The sequence below is a fragment of the Ascidiella aspersa genome, chromosome 2 (genome assembly GCF_963924565.1).
Source record: "Ascidiella aspersa chromosome 2, kaAscAspe10.2, whole genome shotgun sequence".
Taxonomy (NCBI): domain Eukaryota; kingdom Metazoa; phylum Chordata; class Ascidiacea; order Phlebobranchia; family Ascidiidae; genus Ascidiella; species Ascidiella aspersa.
The window spans coordinates 14,181,752-14,203,677 of NC_139448.1; the positions used below are offsets into that span (position 1 = coordinate 14,181,752).

At 36.7% G+C, this 21,926-nt stretch overlaps 1 protein-coding gene across 1 annotated transcript; it reads left to right on the forward strand.

Annotated features, from left to right (window-relative positions):
- Positions 1 to 15,625: 15,625 nt before the first annotated feature.
- Positions 15,626 to 20,850, forward strand: LOC146163849 (dol-P-Man:Man(7)GlcNAc(2)-PP-Dol alpha-1,6-mannosyltransferase-like). Its single transcript, XM_083382167.1, has 11 exons — positions 15,626 to 15,788; positions 15,987 to 16,119; positions 16,371 to 16,544; positions 16,623 to 16,704; positions 16,770 to 16,882; positions 17,095 to 17,215; positions 17,585 to 17,665; positions 18,512 to 18,643; positions 18,732 to 18,885; positions 19,683 to 19,783; positions 20,380 to 20,850. The coding sequence occupies exons 1-11, from the start codon at positions 15,639 to 15,641 to the stop codon at positions 20,639 to 20,641; spliced, it is 1,503 nt and encodes a 500-aa protein (XP_083238293.1). The 5' UTR covers positions 15,626 to 15,638; the 3' UTR covers positions 20,642 to 20,850.
- The last annotated feature ends 1,076 nt before the right edge of the window (positions 20,851 to 21,926 follow it).

A 21,926-nucleotide genomic window follows, 5' to 3' on the forward strand; every position in this document is an offset into this window, starting at 1 on the left:
CTAATTAAATTATTTTTCCGCTTGAATGACTTCGTAAAATGAGCTGCAAACATTTGGCAAAAACCACTAGTTCAACAACAATTTTTGCTGTACCGGTAACAATAAAAGCACACGCCTTTAATTAAGTTGGTTTACAACGTATTTAAACCTTTAGGAAGTAATATTACTAAAAAAGGCGAGAAATTGACTTGACATCAAACTTTACTTTTTCAATTAGGCTTCAATAAGCACAAAAGTGACCTTATAAAAATGCCTAATCTTTTAATATAAAAATTATTTTAGCAACTTAAATAGTTATTTTATGCCAAAGAGACTTGGGCGCCGGTCTAGAATCCTACCACAGTTATTAAATCAGCAGACAATACATTGGGTTGATGTGCGAGGTAGCGTTTGGTTAGGGGTGGGTTAAGTATTATTATACAGTAGGCTATTTATTATTTAATACTATTGCATAACCCACCCTAACTCAAACGCTAACCTGCACCCTTACCCAAATAATGTGCATTGTGGTCGGATTCTAGACCAGCGCGGAGACTTGTTTTATACGAACTTTAATAAAAAAATTGAGATTCTGAAACCATGCGCCAAATTTGGGTACACTATGCATGGTTCTTTAATGTATCAATGACCCTCACGGCCGTTGGCAAATTCAAAATGGCGGCTTTCCCAGGTCAGGGGAGCTGGAACCTTTTTTGGTTATTGCTTAAATATTTGTAATTAATTATATCTACAAAATATGTTACTTGATTTTAAGATTTGCAAGATGTTGAGCTATTCATTTGTATTAGTTTTACAGAATTTGGGCCCAATTTATTTATGTTTGCTACTTTTTACGACTAAATTAGGTTACGTTTAGTTATAACAATCTGGTAAGCACATGATATCAAAAGTATAACAGCCCTAATCAAGTACACCGAAAGCCATTGTAGACTCACCAAATCTGTTGATCTATGATACAAGCAGGGCAGACTAGAAAAACAACTAGCCTGCAGTGAGGTTCCAACTCACGACCTCCGGTCAAGCCGGGACCGTCGCTCTACCAACTGAGCTATGCAGGCTCAGAGAGGAGCGAGTCGAGAAACAACCATATGCCAATGCTTGCTCAATCTGTTAGTACAAGCAACCTCTAATCCAGGGTTTCCCAAACTTTTTTGGCCACGGACCACTATTTGTAAATCTGTTTTTTCGCGGACCGCAAAACAAAGCAAAAAATAAAGAAAACCAAATTTTATATATTCACAAAACTGACAACATCAATGGGACGGATGGGATTGCGCCCCTCTGCCTAAATCATCAATTCATCATAAATTCAAAGCATAACAAGTAAGATTTACGATACTGTATTTTCTAACCATGTATTGTGAGTGAATGAATTATACGAGTGGAATGCTGAATATCAACGTTATTTTAGTTACGTAAATTGGTGAAATACAGGATATAGAGTCCGGGCCGGACTCGGGACTCGACAAAATCGCACATTTGACCGGAGTCGGTTTCAACCAACTCCGCAGTCTGGTTGTGAATAACTGCGGCAAATTATCTTTGAAAGAGTACACATACTGTACAACAGTGGTCGGCAACCTTTTTCTAGTCGCGGGCTAAAACCAAACTCAGAAATGTCTCTGCGGGCCGCACAAAATGTTGACTAAGAATTATGTTATTAAACTGATATAAAAGTGTAAATCAGGCGGGCTTCGGATATGTTTGTGTGCTTAAAATCGTGTTTTATAGTTACTTTGAAGGAGGCAGTAAAATGTTGGCGCAAAGCGGGACAAAAAGCGCTTGTTTGGTTTAAAATTCGAGTCCACACGTCGTTATTCATATTAAAAAGTGTAATACAACCACTTTGAGAAAACGCGAAAACTTTAATGGTTAATCTAGTTCAGTGTTTGTTAACCTATTTAAGTGCGGGCTCACCTGGCGAGCGTAGCGAGCGCGAATTTTTTGGGGGGTATACCGGCATTTCTAATTTTTTGCTTTTTTAATACGTTTCAAAAATAAAAATCAAAAATGTATGTCCAATAATTTTTAATACGTTTTCCGTTTGCACTTGGCAGTCTGTCTCCTACAGCGCAAGAAGCGCTAATCTAGTTCAAATGACAGCATCATAACGTAAACGAACCTGATGTATAAATATCGTTAACGCAAAGAGCGAAAATTTTTCGCACTTACATAGTTAAAATAGTCAAAAAGTATGAGAAATGGACTCATGTCTATAGTTTGTCAAAGAGGCTGCGTGTCGGATAAATTACATTCGCGGGCCGTAGGTTGTCGACCCCTGCTGTACAAGGTATATGTGTAACTTTTTAATTTCTTGTCATATCGCCACGGACCACCAGTGCAGTCTTCGCGGATCACCAATGGTCCGCGGACTACAGTTTGGGAAACCCTGCTCTAATCAAGTTACAATTTTTTGACAAATTAAATAAAGAAAGTTATCCCGCTTCTCCTAAGTATTTCTCTTATGAAACAGGTAAGGCAATGTACATTTTTTTGCAAGCATTTTGTACTTGGCTGTGTGCAACCTTACAGTTGCGTAGTCAAGGTCTATCCCAACATGTTTCTAAAAATAGCCATGAAGAAGGCCACTAAATCGAACACGAGAAATGTACATTTTTTGTGTCCAACATTCGTCGTGTCTACTACGTTAAAGTTTAGGCAATCTACATCAAATATACGCAAGCCCTACGGAAACCACTGCTTTAGGATTTAAATCTTGTTTGCTAAAACGTTCAAATTGTATACTACTAGAGTTTGATGGTATGTTGTCACTAAATTTAAACGACACTTCGTAGTAGGCCTATACCAATAATATACAACAAGGTGGATTTTACCCGGTTATTTTATTTTTTTTACAAATTTTTTACTAAATAGGCTATATTCTATAACTTTTTAGGAAATCCTTAGTTTAATATATTTTAAAAACTCCCTTTGATTTTTTATCGGAAAATGCTTTTTTGCACCAGCGTTTCTTGAAATAAAATACCAAACTTTGTGCAGTTAAGAACGAAAAATGGTGATTTAAGAATGAAGCAATTCAAAAAAGGTTGAAACAACACATATATAATACGAAATCCTGTAGCCTAAACCCAGATATGTTGTCGATAAAAACAAGCATCAAGCAAGACATGCGACATGCGTACATGGTCACACTGAATAAGCGGGTAATCCATGTTGCAATTAACGCCCATCAACACCGATTGTTGCAAAGATTAGGAACAGCTGACCCTCATTTACGCTCCTGCGCCTGGTAGTGTATTCTACCAGGCCACCTGCACTGGATCAATTAGTATTTTCTCAATTCATCGATTAATGTTTTACTAACAACTGCTATACTCCATACCTGGGCCTTTTACTGTGTTGTTTTAAGTGTAATGATCTAAGTCCAAATTTAGTGATTCTTGAATACCTTACCTTCTTCTTTTAGATTATAGCCATATATTCGCCACCACACTGCAATCTCTATAGTTTATCACTTCGTCGCAAAAGTTGCGGCTTACATCTTTGAAAAACCTTAAGTGGGCTTTTTAACGTTTTTTTATCGGATCGGCGCCTATACCTAAAAGTTGTAGTATCCGTAATCCGTACTTATCCCTTACCTAGGTTGTATCGGTAGTGCCCCACAATACCAATTGATTTAAACTATTGGTTGCGATCCAACACAGCTTTTCTATCAGAAAAGTTAATGTTAGAAAAAACATTTTTGGCCGCGCTCCCCTTCACACAATTTTTCAAAACTATATAGCAGCCCTCTCTCCGAGTAATGTTTAACAGTCACAAAGTCCATAAGTTTTTATACTTTCGATATAGAATAATCTGTGCATTAAACATGCAGGGTTTTAAGATTAATAGGAATATCGAAAACTATCGATTGAACATTTAGCACATCAAAGTTGTTTGGTGTGTTCCAATAAAAATTGTATAAAGCTAAGTTACAGACAAGTATAATCATGCAAAATAAAAAAGGTTAAAAAAGTTCAATGTGTGGAGTTGGTGGCCGCCAGAGCGGCCAAAAACGGCCGTGATCGAGCAAACCAGATAAAAGTTTTTTATGGATTCGCAATAAAGTATTTCTTTCTTTGGTAATTGTAACCTTCAGACAAAAAGTATGGAATTTTATATTATAGCCCCGCGTGGTTCAACTACAGGCCCGCGGGCCAAAAGTAGCCCGCTGAATCTTTTTATTGGCCCGTGATCTTATTTTATGGGCCAGTAATGAAATAAAAAAATATCTTTTAATCACCCTCAGTCGAGTCGCCCCGCCAATGATGCACTTGCACCCTTTACTTCACCTGACGAAAAAACAGGTAAAAAGTAATTATGATTTTTTTTAATTTTTTTTGGCAAAACTAGATATAAAATGAATTATTAGAAGTTTTTTTCGTAGTGAGTCTTTCGCGGCCGCATTCCCAATCCTCCAAGCATCCCTAGGGCAGGGATGGCGAACCTTTTCATCGCGCGTGTCACAAACGCATTCTCAATCCTTGCAAAACGCACATGTGGGTCATATATTGTAAGATATGCTAATTTATGCGAAACTTTGTTGCTGCGTCGTTGTAAGTGTATTTGTCTTGGGTTGGTAATTCAAGGTTTTTGGGCGATTTCTAAATTCGGATTCCAACGAAAGTTAAGAAACTAAATAGTTACCAAATGCTGCAGCATTTCTATGGTATTACCAGGAGTTCAGTATGGTTTAACCAGGGTTTTTAGAATTTTTAGGCTGCAAACTCTTAATTTCCCTAAAATTATCGCCACCTACGTTTTGCAGCGATAAACAAAATGCTTTTGGGCTGTTCTGCACACATTTTCGATTTTTGTACATTGACAACATTTCGATATTTCTAGTGTGGCAAGTGGGTCATTAAAAGTCTGTGGTGGGTCACTTTGTGACCCGCGGGTCAGTGGTTCGCCATCCCTGCCCTAGGGGGGAGGGCACTTTTCTCAATTTAAGAACCCCCGCATTAAATACAGCGGAATTTTATTACTATACAAGACAAATGATTCAGAAAACCAAATAGGCATAAAAAGGAATGACCTAAACCCATCGGAATAAGTAACCGTAGGGATGGCGTATGGAATAATTTGGCGCTGTATTTTTTCGCTTTTCTGCGGCATCGCGGTTAGGGAGTCGTGATTTGAACGCCGTCGCTTTGAAGCCGATATTAACCGACTATTGTCCCTTGGTTATAGAGTAAGGGTAAGTTGTGAAACGGATCAGTTAGATGATGGGTTAACGATAAGTTAAGGATAGAGTTATTGATGAAATTATAAGGTCATAGGGTTTGTTAAAAGGTGGTTAAGATCTTATTTTGGCGGATTTGGTTTCTTTCCGATTTAGTTGTAGTCTATTTGTCTTTCGGCAATTTAAAAAAATATGTGTCGTTGAAATGAAACAAATACATTTAAAGACTGTAAAAACTGGTTGATAAATACTGTTGTGCAATGTTTTGAACCGTCTATTCTTAGCTTTAAGTACGGTACATTGCGTATAGGACGGAACCATCTAAGCTGCGCTAAGGCACAAGCGAACTTTAAGCAAATGGTCGCTGCACATTAATTATTCCACCTTCTCGGAGCGCGAATTATTATCTGCTAATCGGCTTTTGTTCTTTCTTTAATTGGCCAACACCAAAGACCGCGGCGGGCCGGATTAATAAAGGAATAAACATAAATCGTCGCGCGGTCAGAAGACGAATAGGCAAAAAAGGCGAGACTGCATGCGGATTGCAATGGCAAAGTGCGCGCAAAACGCTAACGCTTATCCTCTAACAAATCTGGAACGACGAAAAAGGGCTGCAATGTGTATCGAGTTGAATATATATATAGATGGATACACCAGCGCCCAGTCGAGTCGAATAGACTGGCAAGTTGCAACAAAGTAATTGGTTACAATCGCAGAGTTTCTTAGTAAGGCGTAGAGTGTAAGAAATTATAATCAGGTCAGAAAAAAAAAATATTCTATATAAAACATATTTTATATAAAATAGTATTTTATTATTTTTGGACGAATTATATTATTTGTTTGAATAAATTTGCAGTTATTTATTATTTACGTTGCGTAGGACAGAATACTATATAACTGTATTTTTCATAATAATGTTTTCACCGAAAAAAGAAACACAATAATAAAGTAATACTGTTTCACGTATAAGTTGAGGTGAAGGTCACAAAAATGTATAAGATTTTTAATACTCTTATTTCATTTTAGGCGGATTGATTGGTAAAGCAACATTGTTGTAAAACATGAGTGAAAAAAGCATGAAACAAGATACCCCTAAAAATGTCCAAAGAAAATCATCAAAATCATTTTTGATTGAGGATCTTTTAAATAAGGTAACTTTACAACCGAAGTAAACCAGAAGAACTGATGAAATTTGTGCATTAATAACATAAGTGATTTAAATGTTAACGTTTATAGTTGGGCTATAACCCCTAACAACACATATTGCTTATTTAGGGAAGTTATCAAGCGACAATTTTTTTTATTAACAGAGTGAAGTGGTAATGTTTTGCTCTCTGCATTATTCGGCATAAATAGTAATTTTCGTATTTTACTGTACGTATAATAGTGCTACAAAATATTTGGTGCATTACTTACAACGGGTTAAATATATTTCAGCTACCACAACACAAAACTCCGTATGAAATAACCAACGAAGCTTCATTGAAACGCTTGCTGTCGACATCAAGTCCAGGGGCGGATATGCGGAGGAGCCTGAATGATTCGCTTTCTTCAACATCAGCTTCCTCCGACATCTCATTATCTTCCTCATCCGCTGACGGCCAGTTTTCAAGGCCATGGAGAGAGATCTCATCACGAAGCCACTTGGAGCAAAATCTTGTGGCGCCCAACATGTTTGGTCAGGCTACCGGCAATACGGCGTACACCCAAGCCATGGCGGCCGCAGCTGCCCTTCAATACGCAAAGCACTTGTCGCAGGCTATCATATCGTCGCAGAACGAACGTCAATTTGCACCCGAATCAGCTAAATTAACCATTGAGCCCGATGTAACAACTAGCATTGAAACAACACCTGCACCGCAGCCAAAATCGGGTTTGACAAACTTTTCGTCAACCAAAGAATCACTTTTTCCCTTAAGTTCGTTTTCTTCATCTTTCCATCAGAAGAAAAACCTAGCCAGACACTCGCAAGGGGACAAGGGCGGTTTTATGTATTTTAACTACCCGGTTAATTCGTTGGAGAGTCGCTTTGCCGACCATCGCCACCAGTCATCTGCAAACCTCTTGTCAAGTTTGAATCAGCATCACCTGAACTCAACAGCGCTACCTGGCGGTTTACCGATGTTTCAAAGCGGCGCCTTTAGACATTTGCCCTACATCAACCCTCACAATAACTCTTCAGGTAGGATACTTAATAAAACAGCATCCGTCTGCGAGTATTTACAACATTGATATAATATTAAAAAGTGTACAATAGAATATATTTCAACGGGAGTTTTCGTAAAAGTATTTTATTTTTGAAAATGAAAAATACTCAATATATAGTTTTGTTGTAAATACTTTTTTTTAATTCTAAACAATATTTAGGGAACGCAAACTCATCTTATCTTGCCCAAAGTAGCCAATTGAAAACAATTTGTTAGAAACGCTTGTTAAAAGTACAAAATTGGCGCTGATAACCCGCCTGAATTGACGTCATAATGGAAATGGAAAACCAAAAAACAAGTAACATTTAAAATCGTTGAAGAGAGCCTCCCCCCATTACGCCTGTGTTAGTCGGTCTAATGTGTTTTAGAATGTAATGTTTTTCGAAACAAATTACTTAGCAAGAAATACTATGCAAGAAAGCACTCGAACTAATTTTGCACTTTACCTTAAGAAATATGTTACTCTTATCATAAACAATGCTCAAAATGATATATTGGTGCCCAGGGGATGAATCTTAATTCCACCTCAGTGGTTAAATCGACCTTTGTTTCGGAAATTGCTTTATTGTGCAGATTTAAACAAGGGTCATCGAATTACTTATAATTCCCCCGGGCGCGAAAAACTGCAAGTATTCTTGCAATGGCGAAATCGGTAGACCGGTCTGTATATTTGGCTCGATTAGGAAACGACCAAGGGCACAAATTCGCGGGCTAATTGTCGACTTCCAGTAGGCGCGGTGCAACCGAGCAGATATAATCCCCGCCAATAGACGCGGATCCCGCCTTCTCTGATTTGCCGCGCCGCACGACTCTTAACACATTCGCCTTATTATTTTTACGAATGTTAATATACAGGCTGGGATTATTCGTTCGCACGGCTACTAACTTTGCAGCAATGTCGCCACCAATGCGATGGTAAGCTTCATGCTTATAAGAGTTAATCGGCTACTCGCACTCGGTAGTACTAAATCCGGTTTATTATCCTTTGTTAAATTGGTAACAATTATAGTGAGACTAAGGTTTGTTAGAATGTATTGTATTAATTTCATTTAATGTAAGGTTAGGTGCTCATCAGTGTTTCAAACAAGTCATTTTGAAATGACTTAGGTCCGAGTAAGGTCAATTGTGAAATATTTTAAGTCAAAGTCAAGTCGTATTAAAAATTATTAAAGCAAGTAAAATCCAAGATAAAACTAGAACTTACTACTATATTTAGTAAACTCTTTCGATATGAGCAAATACTCAACTAAAAGATAACAAGGACACAATATATAGCGAGAAAATTGTTTTATGTGCACATTAAGATAATTATTTATTTTTTAATTGATGAAAAATTTACGTCAACCCAAGCCATTTGACTCAATGACTTTTGTCCGAGTCAAGTCATTCGTTAAACAGGCTTCAGTCAAGTCAATTCAGATGGTTTAACAAAATTACTTACTCAATTTTTTAAAAAACATTGACTTAAGCGCAGTTACTACAGCACATGTAATCGTTAGTTTTAATATTGATCGACCGTACTGCTGCTCGCTACAGATAATCTATTGATGTGCTGTATAACTCCATCACACCTGGTTTTTAATTTATATTTTGGAATTTGCCGGTAAACCATAAATTGGTCACGTTTCTGTCGTGGTAGGGGGCTGAAGCATAGAAAAGAACAGTAGTACGAACGCAACATCACACCTGGCATATAGCTCATTAAATCCAATAGGAGAACAACTGGCAATTAGCGAGCTTCATTCGGCCATTTCCAGACCCCTGCTGTTCAAGCAGGTGATCAATTTCTTTCCAATTATGCCTGTTTACCATTTTACTCGATAAATGGCAAAACCTATAGTGGCTTACGAGCGGAAGCTCCTCACCTTGGCGGGGTACTTTTTTATTAGTTCGTTTATTGCGCGAAATTCCTTTGTGACTGGTTGACTATTTTTTGATAAAAAAACTTTGCCTGTACGCTGTTTTACGCTGGTTTAATTTACTATTTGTTATGTTTATGTATAGTATGGCGAAAATAGTAGATAAAATGGTAATTCGTATCGCTCCCGGGAAATCACGGCCAAGTTATTAGGCTCCCGGATGATTCAAGCGGAAAATGACTAAACTAGTGCACCAAGCGACGCGCACGTTCACATTTGGGTAAAGCAATATCGATATAACGAAGACTATAATACACCCAAATTACGCATTGCAAGACCATTCAGCGATTTTATTCCGCTGCGTCGAACTTAATTGCTTGTTGAAGTCGCTTTGTAGCAATGGGTCGATATCAGTTTTCGTAAGTTTATGCGTGTTTTTCGTAAGTGCAAGTTTAAATATCCTATAAGCAGTATGCTTGATGCGAGCTAAAACCAAGTCGCAATAGACGCATTCCCCCAAAGCAGTTAATTGTTGATATAATTGCGTCATGCTGCGTTATGAAAGAATTAAGCGTACATTATCCAATCGGATTTTCTAAAGTATATATTCGTAAAAGTTAAGCTAATGACTTAACTTGCTAGAGCAACTGGATTTAATAATCCACGCTGTTAGTAATGACATTACACTTTGACGCGATCTAGATTAAAAGCTATTTTGATATATTTAAACATTCTCTGAGGTTCCACGTATATATTGCACTTAACGGCCACAGTTTTATTTTGACTACCAAATTTGCATATACATTTTACTGTTAGCTAAGCTTAGCTAGACGAAAAATGAAAATTCACACTAAACCTTCGAGTATCAGCAGAAACTATAATGACGTCATTGGGTATTCGTAAGCAAAAAAGGATAAAAACCCCTGCACTATACATACATTCACTTTACCGGTAAAGTGTTTTAATAAATAGTTTAAAATTTATATTAACCTTTAAAGGAAAATAGCATGATATAGGTGACCTTACTTTTTTGCGAGATATTAACCGACGGCGTGTTAGAGACTTGCACCTAATCGTTATAACCAGTATAATTTGTTAAATTCCGCATCCGTTTGGTTACAGTGCAACTGCAAATAAGCGGTCCCATGTTCAAACACGAGGGCCTGGCCATCCGTCGCTGCAGAAGAAGAAAAGCAAGGACAGTCTTCACCGATCGCCAGTTGTCTGGCCTTGAGCATAGGTTCGGCGGGCAAAAATATCTTTCGACTCCGGAAAGGATTGAGCTCGCCAACCTCCTCGACCTGACAGAAACCCAGGTAAGATTAGTCGGGCGTTGTTAGGTTTAGATGGCTGACGTAAAGGAACTTTTAAGAACGGCGTAAATCGAGATTACATAGCATTCTGTTCAAAAAGATTTTTTTTTTCAGAATATCGTTGTGGCTGAGTAACGAAGTCAGCTATATCTATACTCACTAAAAACGAAAAAAGTACATATGAGATGAACAAAACTATGAGTTCGATAATAAGCGTGCGTACATATGGTATAGCCTATAATTCAAAGATAGCTGAAATGCTTTACGAATTTCGAACCAGAGTGGGTCCTTTTTTTATCTTTTTATCAAACCATCTTGATGTATATCCGCAAAATATTCAATAAAAAATTATAGATATGATTATTTTGTTTCCAGCGTTTGAGACTGTTGCATCCCTACAATCAGGTTTACCTAATTGGTCATTTTCTATGTGTCCTAGGTTATTTTAAGGTTTTATGATTCATGTTTTGCAGTTGGCCTGAATGTCTTTCAAACTGCAAACAGAGGATAAAAATAAGGGATTTTACAAAATATTTTTTTTATTTTATTGACAGGTAAAAACCTGGTTTCAAAATCGCAGAATGAAATTTAAAAAGCAAGAAAGATCAGGAACAGACGGCACGGAGTGGAATCATGCGGTGTCTTCGGACGAAGAAGGACACCGTTCGATATCTGCTGACGAAACGGTGCAATGCGTTACCGTTATATAAAAGCGCAACATAACACTGCACAACCTCATGCACCATGCACATTATCGTGGCACCTCATCATTACTGCCCTGTAAAACATTTATTCACTGCTGTGCTACTGATTTTTTTACATCATGTTAAAATTCTCTAAACATGGCCCCTATGGGGTAACTTGCGACAACGGAAAACTTAAGTCATCCAATTGAACCTGCCTCGGTTAATTCGTAAGTCTACTTTTAGTTGGTGGAATTTAGACCCATATAGGCTATCTCCTAAATGGCCTTTAGGGATTTTTGAAAAGCTTGATTGGTATTTTTTTGGTATGTTTCGATCTACTTTCTTTTTAATTTAACGATCTCAAACACCTTGGATAAGGTTTTGCGCCCCACCACCAATCAAATTGCTATTTTAAAACAAAGTCACTTTCTTATTTTACCGATGATCGTTCTCTTCGGCCCCATTATTTCTATGGGTCCTGTTAATGAAAAAAAGTTCCATGTCTGTTCTGTGACTCGTGCTCTGTGATAAAATTTAATATTCATTACAAGGGATGCCCGGTATACTTGTATTTTATTTCGTTAACACGAATACACCATATTTTAGACAAAAAGTATAGCGATCCAATCCGATATCAAATGACGCCAGAGTATTAGGTTAACAAATTAAGTTGTGAAGTGTCAAAGCAGTTTTAGGCCTAATAACCTGGCAAACGCTCAAATGCCCACACGAGTAGGCTACTGTACTTCTACTAGGCATCGGGCATCGTCTCTGAGCCGATATTATCGGACATCCCTATTTTGATTTACATTTTCATATTCGGACGACCACTGACATACACATCATCTCTATATATATTTTTTTCGCTTTGATATTGTTTTCTCGCAGAGTTGTTAATCACATATAATAATTATTAAATGTCGAACATTAAAATATACAGCGCCCCATTATTTCTTGTTATTTTTTCAGAGAAAGTATGATTTATTACGCGAATGGCGTACCGTGTTATACAAGGCTTGCTATTTTAAAAATACTTATATTTCTTCTTCTCGTGAATATAACTTTGTACTTAAATACATGTTTTTCAAACCTAACGAGACGTTAAACAAGGCATCAAGAGAAACTTCAAAATTTCTCCTAAGACTATAATTACCTAGCTTTGCGTTCACTTACTTTCGAATGTATAGAGTTGTGTAAAATACTGACCCTGATGGTGCGTATTATATATACAGTAGATTTGTTGCATGTCGTTGAGCAACGTAGTGACACTTAAGGTAATTGCTTTCTACGACTAACTCCAATAGAACATATCAAGTTTGACTTATTAAAACTCGTTTTACAATCACGCCTCGATGTGGATTCATTTGATATCTGAATCACATCCGATTATCGAGACTTACGTAGATTGGAAAGAAGTTCAGTTAGAAGTTAACACAAACTGAGCCGAGATTAATATTTGAACCCAGCTCTGTTGGAAAATCGAACAATCTTCTGATCTCAAGAGGGGATCAGGGCGAAATAGATTGCTATAGTTCTACGAGTTTACCTCTTGGTCCAGAAACGTTTTCTTTAAGAGGTCTGCAATTTACGCGGACAAATAAGTAAATTAATTTTTTTTAAAGTTCGTCAACGCAAACATTTAGTGTGGAAATTTTACCTTGGGTTAATTTCATCCACCTGTAAACAAATGATTACAGTTTGCAGGAGTTAAAATAGGCAAACATATAGTAAGGGGGTCATCATGGATTCGTGTCCCTCCTGAAGCTGAATCCTTTTCATTGTGAACCGTGACACTAATCGGGTGCGATAAATTCAACATATTCTGCCGACTATAGTTAACGACAGTAGGCCGCATATACGGGCGTTCGCACAATGTCACATAAACCGCGAAATAAGCTGGTCGCAGTGGTTCTCAATCTTTTATGCTCTGTGGCCCCCTTTGAAAAGCTCTCAAACTTCGTGGTCCGCTATCTTTTGAAATAAACTAGCGTTGTATTTAATGCGTTTTCACTTGTTTTACTACTCCACGTTAATAACCAATGCAGCCATTAAACCTAACGAAAAAACGGCCTTTAAATTTAATAAATTTAACAAATCATGGAGTCATTTTACTTTAAATTAACTTAGTTAATCATTGCAAAGCTTTTCTTGTACTCGCCAATTTTTTTTATTCGGCTCTGTTTTGTATTTAGACAAGAGAATGTCATTACATATGTCAAAACGATTTCTGGATTTCAGCCTAAAGTTGACCTTGAGTAACACCCCGTACAGTAGCGCGATTTGCGCGTTTTACGACAGAATGTTTCTTTTGCAACTTAACGCCCTTTAAAAATTATGCGAAATCCCTGCGTCTGGTATTGCACGTTAGTTGCTCGCCCAACAGCATTTGATGAGCACCACCTAATAATCAGGCGACCGTTATCGGAAAGTTATTGGTCGCCCGAAAAAACACTAACGCCACGCTATTAGGCTACACGAAGCGGCACAATATAATTGTTTCGCCACAGCGATAGGCGGCGTTAATCTTGCCAATCGCGTATGTACGACTAGGCATAACTTTCCGCAATAAAACGAACAAATTTTATTGGTTTCACTTCCCCGATATCAACGGCAGAATAGGATTCGATTGCAATTTCGACAAATTTAAGTTAACTGGCAAATTTTGAAAATAATGACAGTTGGGTGGTTGTATTTTGCAACACTATATACGGCCTAGCTAGAGAGTTATGCCCGTGGCCCCCAAATCACCTCTCCGTGGCCCCCAAGGGGCCGAGGGCCGCGGTTGAGAAACATTAAAATGGTTAAGATTTTAATTACCATTGAATTGTTTTTGTGTTGCCCAATAGTTATGACTTGACATCATGCCTTTAATGTGACGTCACACTTATCAAGTTCGATGTCAAACCTACGATATGAGGCTGACTATATTAACATCTGTAGGTCGCATATACGGCCGGTCGGGCTTTAGGTCGCTTATACAGATGTTGCATATGAATGCCGGAAACAAACCTGATCGTCGTACGAGCATTATAATTTATAATGCATACCGGCACTTGTTAGGATTTAATTAAGCTCAATATAAAAAAATTGTAAACAACTCGATCGACATGATGTCACAACGTTGGCAAATTATGGCGTCAGACCTGTCTGATAACAATATAATTTTAGAAAGGTCAACTGAGATCTAACCATAGCGCCATTACAACGCCATAAACCTCTTTATTATTAGCAGGGATACGAACCGTTTGACTTTTCCGGTTCAGGTTCGGTTCGGGTTTAAGGATTATCCGGTCCAGTTCCGGTTTCGGTTCAGAGCAATTAAATGTTCCGGTTCAGCTCCGGTTTGACAATCGTTATTTCAAAACCGGTTCATAAAGTTCCGGTTCAGATACAATATAAGTTATTGCGTTAAATCTAAAAATGTGGGTCAATAAATGTAGAGAATAATCTTTGAATTGTAAATTTGTATGTGAACCACACGTTTGTACTTGGGTGACGTCACGATGAAGTGCTGATGTAGTGTCATAACTCATAACGCATAATGCGAACGCCCGTTCATGCGCCATCGCTTGCTGTATAAATGCGACCAACAGCGGCCCGTATGGCGTATATGCGACATAATTCATAAATATATCCGGCATTGGCTTATAAAAACCTTGGTAACAAAGGTTGGACACCCCTGCCTTGTCCCGAATTCTACATTTAATATGCAAACGCAAACGGCGCCAAATTCGAACAGTATAGCCTACTTTACTCAAAAAGGTGTGTGTGCCATGCTGGAGGAAACCGATTTTGACAGGTTTTTGAGGTTACATTATTTTGTAAAACTCGGGCAATTTCAATTGGAAATTTTTAGTGCAATACTACTCATACAGCTTAGGCTTAGGCGATTTTCATATTTCAGAATGATATTTTACGTGGCATTTATCAGCTGACTGAGTGATTATATAGCTAAGTTAAAGCAAATTAAACAGCGTTTATAATGAGGGATTTCTGTTGAACAATTTCCTGCTTCCACCACTACCATGGTTTGTTGAAAGTTGCTAATCGTTTTTTTTTTTGCTGTCAATTAACTGTTGGCTATTGCTCCATATATACACTGATGGGGTTTCTTTTAACTGCAAAAGCTAATAATTCCATTATTGGTGTGGACTGTGGACGTGTGGTGGTTGAAAAGAAACTTTTAACTGGCAGCGTGCTTACTCTATTCTTAACAAAGGCAATAAAATAGGAGCTTAAACAATATAAAAAAACGTTTTTTAATTCCTCTCTGATATTTCAACATACCAGTTAAAAGCTACTTGGTGAGAGAGAGAGACATTCAGCTGCATTAAATGTCCAACAATCATGTTTGTTCATTTTCGTAGGTTGTAGTGTTGCTAACAACTAAAATGGCTGTTACACTCATATTAATGTGTGGAATGTATGTCTTGCTGGCTGTTTTTAGTTACATTGTGGTTTCTCCATACACAAAAGTTGAGGAAAGCTTTAACATTCAAGCAATACACGACCTGATTTTCCATGGTGACAACATCTCTCAGGTTTGAAAACAGTGGATTATTTATGACTTAAGAAATATAACCTATTTATATGATAGATCTGTCAAATCTTCCAGTATACTATAATACATAAGCTGTTATTGTTGATCAAAAAGTGATTTTCAAAAGGGCTAGATCAAAGTTGTTCAAAATTATGTGTGTGTATCTTTCATTTGATTTATATATGATGTTTTTTTTTAGTTTGACCATACCAGTTTTCCTGGTGTTGTTCCTCGGTCTTTCATAGGTCCGCTTCTTGTATCATTTTTTACTCTTCCATTCTCAGTTATACTTGAACTTGCAGATGGACCAAAGATATATTTGCAATATGCAGGTTGGCCAAACTGATTTTTTTGTGGTAGTATAAGCCCAGCTCCTTAAAAAGGGTCATATTACTAGATAATAGTTTAGTTGACTCTAAAAATATCCATTTTACAATTATTACTATTTTAAAAATCATAATTGTGATTAGAAGATTTATCCCACTCACAAAACATTTTATACTAATAAAATAACCTTTTATACAGTGCTCAATTCTTATACATTTTTGTAATAAATTGAATAACTAGATTGTTTTCATAACAGCTCGTGGGATTCTTGGAGGTGTAATAGTTTGGGGTTTTATGATGTATACATCTGCACTTTACAAAGTTTTTGGAAAAGTTCAAGCCTGTTTTTGCATCGTGACGACCCTCACCCAATTTCATTTTCTGTTTTACGCTTCCAGGCCATTACCAAACATATTTGCCCTTTGTGTTGGTAAGAATCTAATTGGCCTAAAAGTAATGTAGTTTAAGGTTTTGTGTAGTTTATTTTTAACACTTGTTTGTTCTATAGTTCTTCCTGCTTTGGCAAAATGGATTGAGAAAGATTTTGTAAAATTTATTTGGCTTGCAGCGTTTGCAATACTTGTTTTCAGGTTTGTTTGCAATTGTGCTTAATTATTTGAAATGTTTCTGAAAAATAAGTATATTTTTTTACCAGGTTTGAACTTTGTATTTTATTTGGCATTTGCTTGCTAATATCATTGCAGCAAGGTTCTATTTATATAAAGACAACACTTCTTCATATTTGCTTTGCTGGTATCTCTGTTTTGGGTAAGATAAATTTACTTATAAAATACTATTTTGGCATTCTGGTAATCATTTGTATTCTACTTTTAAAAGGCTAAATAACATGTACTTTAAATTCTGTTGGGCTTTGATGGGGTTTACAAAGTTTACAATTCTCTACTAGAGCAAAATAAAGTTTATAATTTATTGTGTTTATGAATTGTTTTAATGCTCTACTATATTAACAATCAATTTAGGTCTGACAATCCTGCTTGATACATTTTTCTGGGGAAGATGGTGTTGGCCAGAAGGAGAAGTGATGTGGTTAAATATTGTTCTGAATAAGAGCAGCGATTGGGGTGTATCGCCATACCATTGGTAAAATATTGCTTCATGCATATTAAACTATGAGTAATACACACAGAAATTACTTGGCTAAAATATACTAAATTATTATATTAAGTTGTTATTTATTTACCATGCATTTTTTTTAATTAGGTATTTTTAAGTTAACTGTAAAATATTTTTACAGTGTTTTCATTAGGACATTTTTATTTAAATGTATATGCCTGCTGTAAAAATATAGACCTCCCATTTCCAGTTATATTATCCTGGTTGTTATCCATCATGTTGGGGTAATGCCACTCCATTTAGTTTTTTATGGTAAGCTAATTTTAAAAAGAAGGAAGTCGCTTTTTTGTCTGACAATAACTTTATAATAATGGTGTATTACAACTTTAATACTAGGTATTTCACATCTGTCTTGCCAAGGTGTTTATTGTCAAGTGCAGTTCTAATTCCATGGGGCTTGCGCTCTGACCCACACAGGTAAGTCGGTTCCAAAATAGCGACATGTTTTAACACATTAATTTTTTTAAATATGGACTAAAGGCCAAGATCGAAAACCTTTAGAATTAACACAAAAAATGTGCACAGGATTTTGACGAAATGTTATAATACAGTTATCCAGTTATTGAAATGTTATAATACAGTTAACTTATTAACTTTTTTAATATTCAAAACACATATATTTAGAAATAGTTAAAACTAAAAGTTATATTTTGAAGGGTTTTTTTTACAATCAGGATTAAAGCGTCCAACCTATAGACGAACATTTTTCAAACTTTATACCAAAGCACATTGAAGCAAAACTATCCATTTTCTCTCGAAACCCATAAAGTAGGATTGTAAATGATTTGAATTTTTGTTTATCAGTGTCTAGGACTCTAGGTTCTCGTTATACAAATTTATCTTGGCTGGTGTTCAGAAAGAAAACTAAGCAAAACGGTACAATATACAATTGGCAGGTTTCATTTTCTAATTTTTATTTAGAATCTCCTAATGTCCTCGGATTGTAAAGGGGTACACTTTTCAGAACTTTAAGTAGCCTAAGATATTTTAGGTGGATCGTAACAACCGCAAAATTAGATAATATTACTAATGATCAATATTTTTTTTGCGCCTTTTTCACATTTATTCATAAAACGCTCTTACATGCTTATTGTCGTTTTTGATCTTGGCCATGTGACTAGGGACATTTAGCCAGGAGTCTCGTCAATTTTTTTTGCTTGTTTTGTATGCCGCATTTACCTAGTTATTACGACCTTTTAAGTTTTGGCGAGGATGTGACGTGGAATATTTAAAAAAATCGACTTTGTTTATTATGCTTTCTAGAACTATTCCTCTTCTGTTACCTGCATTGGGGTTTGTCTGTGCATTTTCCATCCTACCCCACAAGGAGCTGCGATTTATTATCTACACAATTCCTCTCTTCAATGCGATTGCCGCAAGAGGATATGCAGATATGTATGTTTTTATTTTGCTGTGCTACCCTACAACACCCACTTTTATGCCTCAGTCGCCAAGTTCGAATCTCATTGATATTTTTTTGTAGATTGTTGCGTTGGCGTAAGTCCTTACTTTGGAAGTTGTGTTTCCTTGCCTGTGTCGGTGGACTTGTAGCCAACTTTTTTGCCAGCATGATGTTCTCCTCGGCAGCCGCACACAACTACGCGGGTGGCGAGATTTTCCGAAGTCTTCACGAAAAGGCAAATAAAAAACAAACTAACACGAACTCAGAAGTTTAACTATGGGCGTAGACATTTAGTCAACAAATATTTTATAACGTTATATGTATGTACATACATTATGATTCACAAATTAAAACTACACGCCTCCTTTACAGCAGCGCAAAGCTAACAACTCGAAACATTTATTATTAAATATGTCCAGAAGTACCTAAATTTTACGCAGTATACTCTGTCATACCATTTAACAAGATGCGAACAAGTATTTATAGTTAGGAATTTTTATGTGAGTTTCAACTATTGTAATAATCTGTTACTACCATCCCCGAGTCAATAAAACCGAAATTACATAAAAATGATCACACTCCTCAAAAAGTTATATGTCTTGGTGTAAGTATTTATTCAAAAACTTAAATATAAAAAGATCTTCTGCATTAAAACGATATTTACACACGGTTTCACATTTTTCTATTTTCGTGAAGGCGATTTGTGATTATGCCATGCGGGCGCTTGACTAAACATTTAATAAACTTTTAATTACTCGGGTTCGGGATAAATGACCAGCAGTAAACTCTAAAAGGGCTGAGTTAATTGATCTGTCAAACTTAGTATAGCTTTTTTACAATTCCAACGGCTGGCAATGTTCAGCGAAGGTTTTACAGTGCGGGGCGCTTGTTTATTAGTTTATGGACCGGTCTTTTTTCGCAGAGTGTTTTTTTTCAAAACGATACGGAGCCTCACATAAACATTAAACATTAATGTTTGTGATCTCAATTCATTGTTTCCCAACTAAGCAACACGTTTTATTTGTTGTCCAGGTGAATTGCGACTCCGCACTGCCTCCAGTGCACGTGCACATCTGCGATTTCGCAGCGCAAAGCGGCGTGACCAGGTTCGGCGAAACGTGCCCGCACTGGAAGTAAGTCTTAGTTATGCAAACTTTGTCCGAGTGATTAAACCTATTGTCCACCACAGCATCCTGTTCTTTTTACTTAAAAGTTTCAAAAAAAAAGCTAAGCGACTATGGTCTCGAAAATGAATACAATGCAACGTGTTGGTTATATTTTGTTTACAGATACAGGGTTGTCTATAAATTTTTAAATGTCTTCGATTAATTTGCACGTAAAAAGTCCTAAAATGTTTTTTACATCTTTTAACTATAGTCTCTAACTAGTTTTTTGTGCCACTTAAGTTATGCGTTTAGAAAATACCGGAGTAAACCATTTTTTATTACTATTTATTTTTGTGATAATTATGGCATTTATACAGTCATGATTTCATATTATATTCAAAACATTTCCAGTGGTCGAAATTTAGGTCTTTAAAAAACTACAAATTTTCTTTAAAAATTTTGAATTTATTTCATAAAAACGTGTGGCAACCCTGAGGTATATTAGTGTAGAAAAACGAGAACTCGCAATACTTTCATGCTCGTATCGCTAGTTAGCAAAAGGCGCGTTTCTCTACGCTTCAAATTTCCCCGCTAAACGAAATCCGCTAATTTTGTTTCGCCAGGTACGATAAGACGGAAAATCTCTCGCCCGAAATCCTGCGCGATGACCACTCGTTTACGCACGTCATCATGGAATACGATGACGTAGATAACAGCACCTGGTCTTCGACGCACCGTGTCCTCGATACGCAAAGCATATACGCAGGCCTTGTGCTTGGAAGGCTACCGCCTCCCATTTCGTTCATTGCTATTCCTCACATTCACACCAAGCCCGCGCTCGTTTTGCTTCAGCGGCGAGATTTTCGCGGTTCAAACTATGCCTAATGCTGTCCAACACTCTCGATTGCCGAATTTCGATGTGGTCGTTTGACGCCCTTGCTAAATGATAAAAATTTTGGTATGCAAAATTCAATCTGGTTATGTATAGAATTTGGTTAACGTCTTTTTACCTTTTTTTACGCACGTTTACTGAGCAAACAAATTTTAAAAACTAAGGTGCGCAAATGTTGTGCTGTCAATATATATTGTTGTTGTTTTTTTTTGCAATACACGTGAAATCGTATGTCTTACATGTATTCTTGTAGTATTGTCCGTTAGTATTTTACTGAAAGCTCTGCAAGCTGAAATACTCTATTAGTGTTGTAGTTGGAGTTAGCACAAAAGTTGAAACATTGTGTAGTTATAGTAGCGTAAACCAGCCCGTCATAACTAAAGTTTTTTTTACGAGATATCCTATGACCTATTAGGTACTTATGTTCAGTTCATTTAAATTTGCATCATTTTGTACTACTATATTAAGGTTTTATGGGCGGACGTACAATGGAGGCTTGATTAACCACAATTTTGTACAAACCAGTGAGCCAACTTTTCCAATATAATTTCGTTTTGGGACAGCATTTTTAACGGCGTTATCGTGGTAGATCTTTCCATATATTATTTTTATGAACTGTTAAGCCTGTTTTTGTAAATTAATGAAAATGGTAAGCTGAGCTATTCCCGTACTTTATTATAACAGTTTACAAATATGTGTAAGAGAGGAAAGTTACTTTGGTTTAAATGTTGGAAGGTTAGGTAAAAATAATAAAAATCAATGGGCCAAAAGTTTAACATCCTCAATTATGATACCAATATGGAAATACTTGGGTTTTCCTGTGCTTCCCATGCAAAGTTCAATACATCATTGAATTTAAATAATTGCTCAGTTTTAAGTCAAAGTATTTCGATTAGAGCAGTCAAAACTTAACCCAACGAGCGGTAACACAACAAGACGATGGAAATTGATTTGGTTAAATTAGTGTCGCTATTCGCAATCCATCAGCCTTGCATTGGCTATATTAAGTGTAGGACAGAACGTGCAGGATCGCACGACGAAGTAGGTTGTCAATATTGGCACCTGTCCTTGTTGTGTAACATTAATTTTTCTCTCCACATGAGTTACAAATTTGGGACACGAATTAATTGCTTTGTATCGGAATAACTTAAATTGAAGGAAACAACTCCTACCAATATATGACTTAGCCTATATCCCTGATCAATGATGTAGTTCCACATACCTAATATAAAAGCACCCATCGCCTCATGATATAGAAAAGGGAATAAAATGATGATA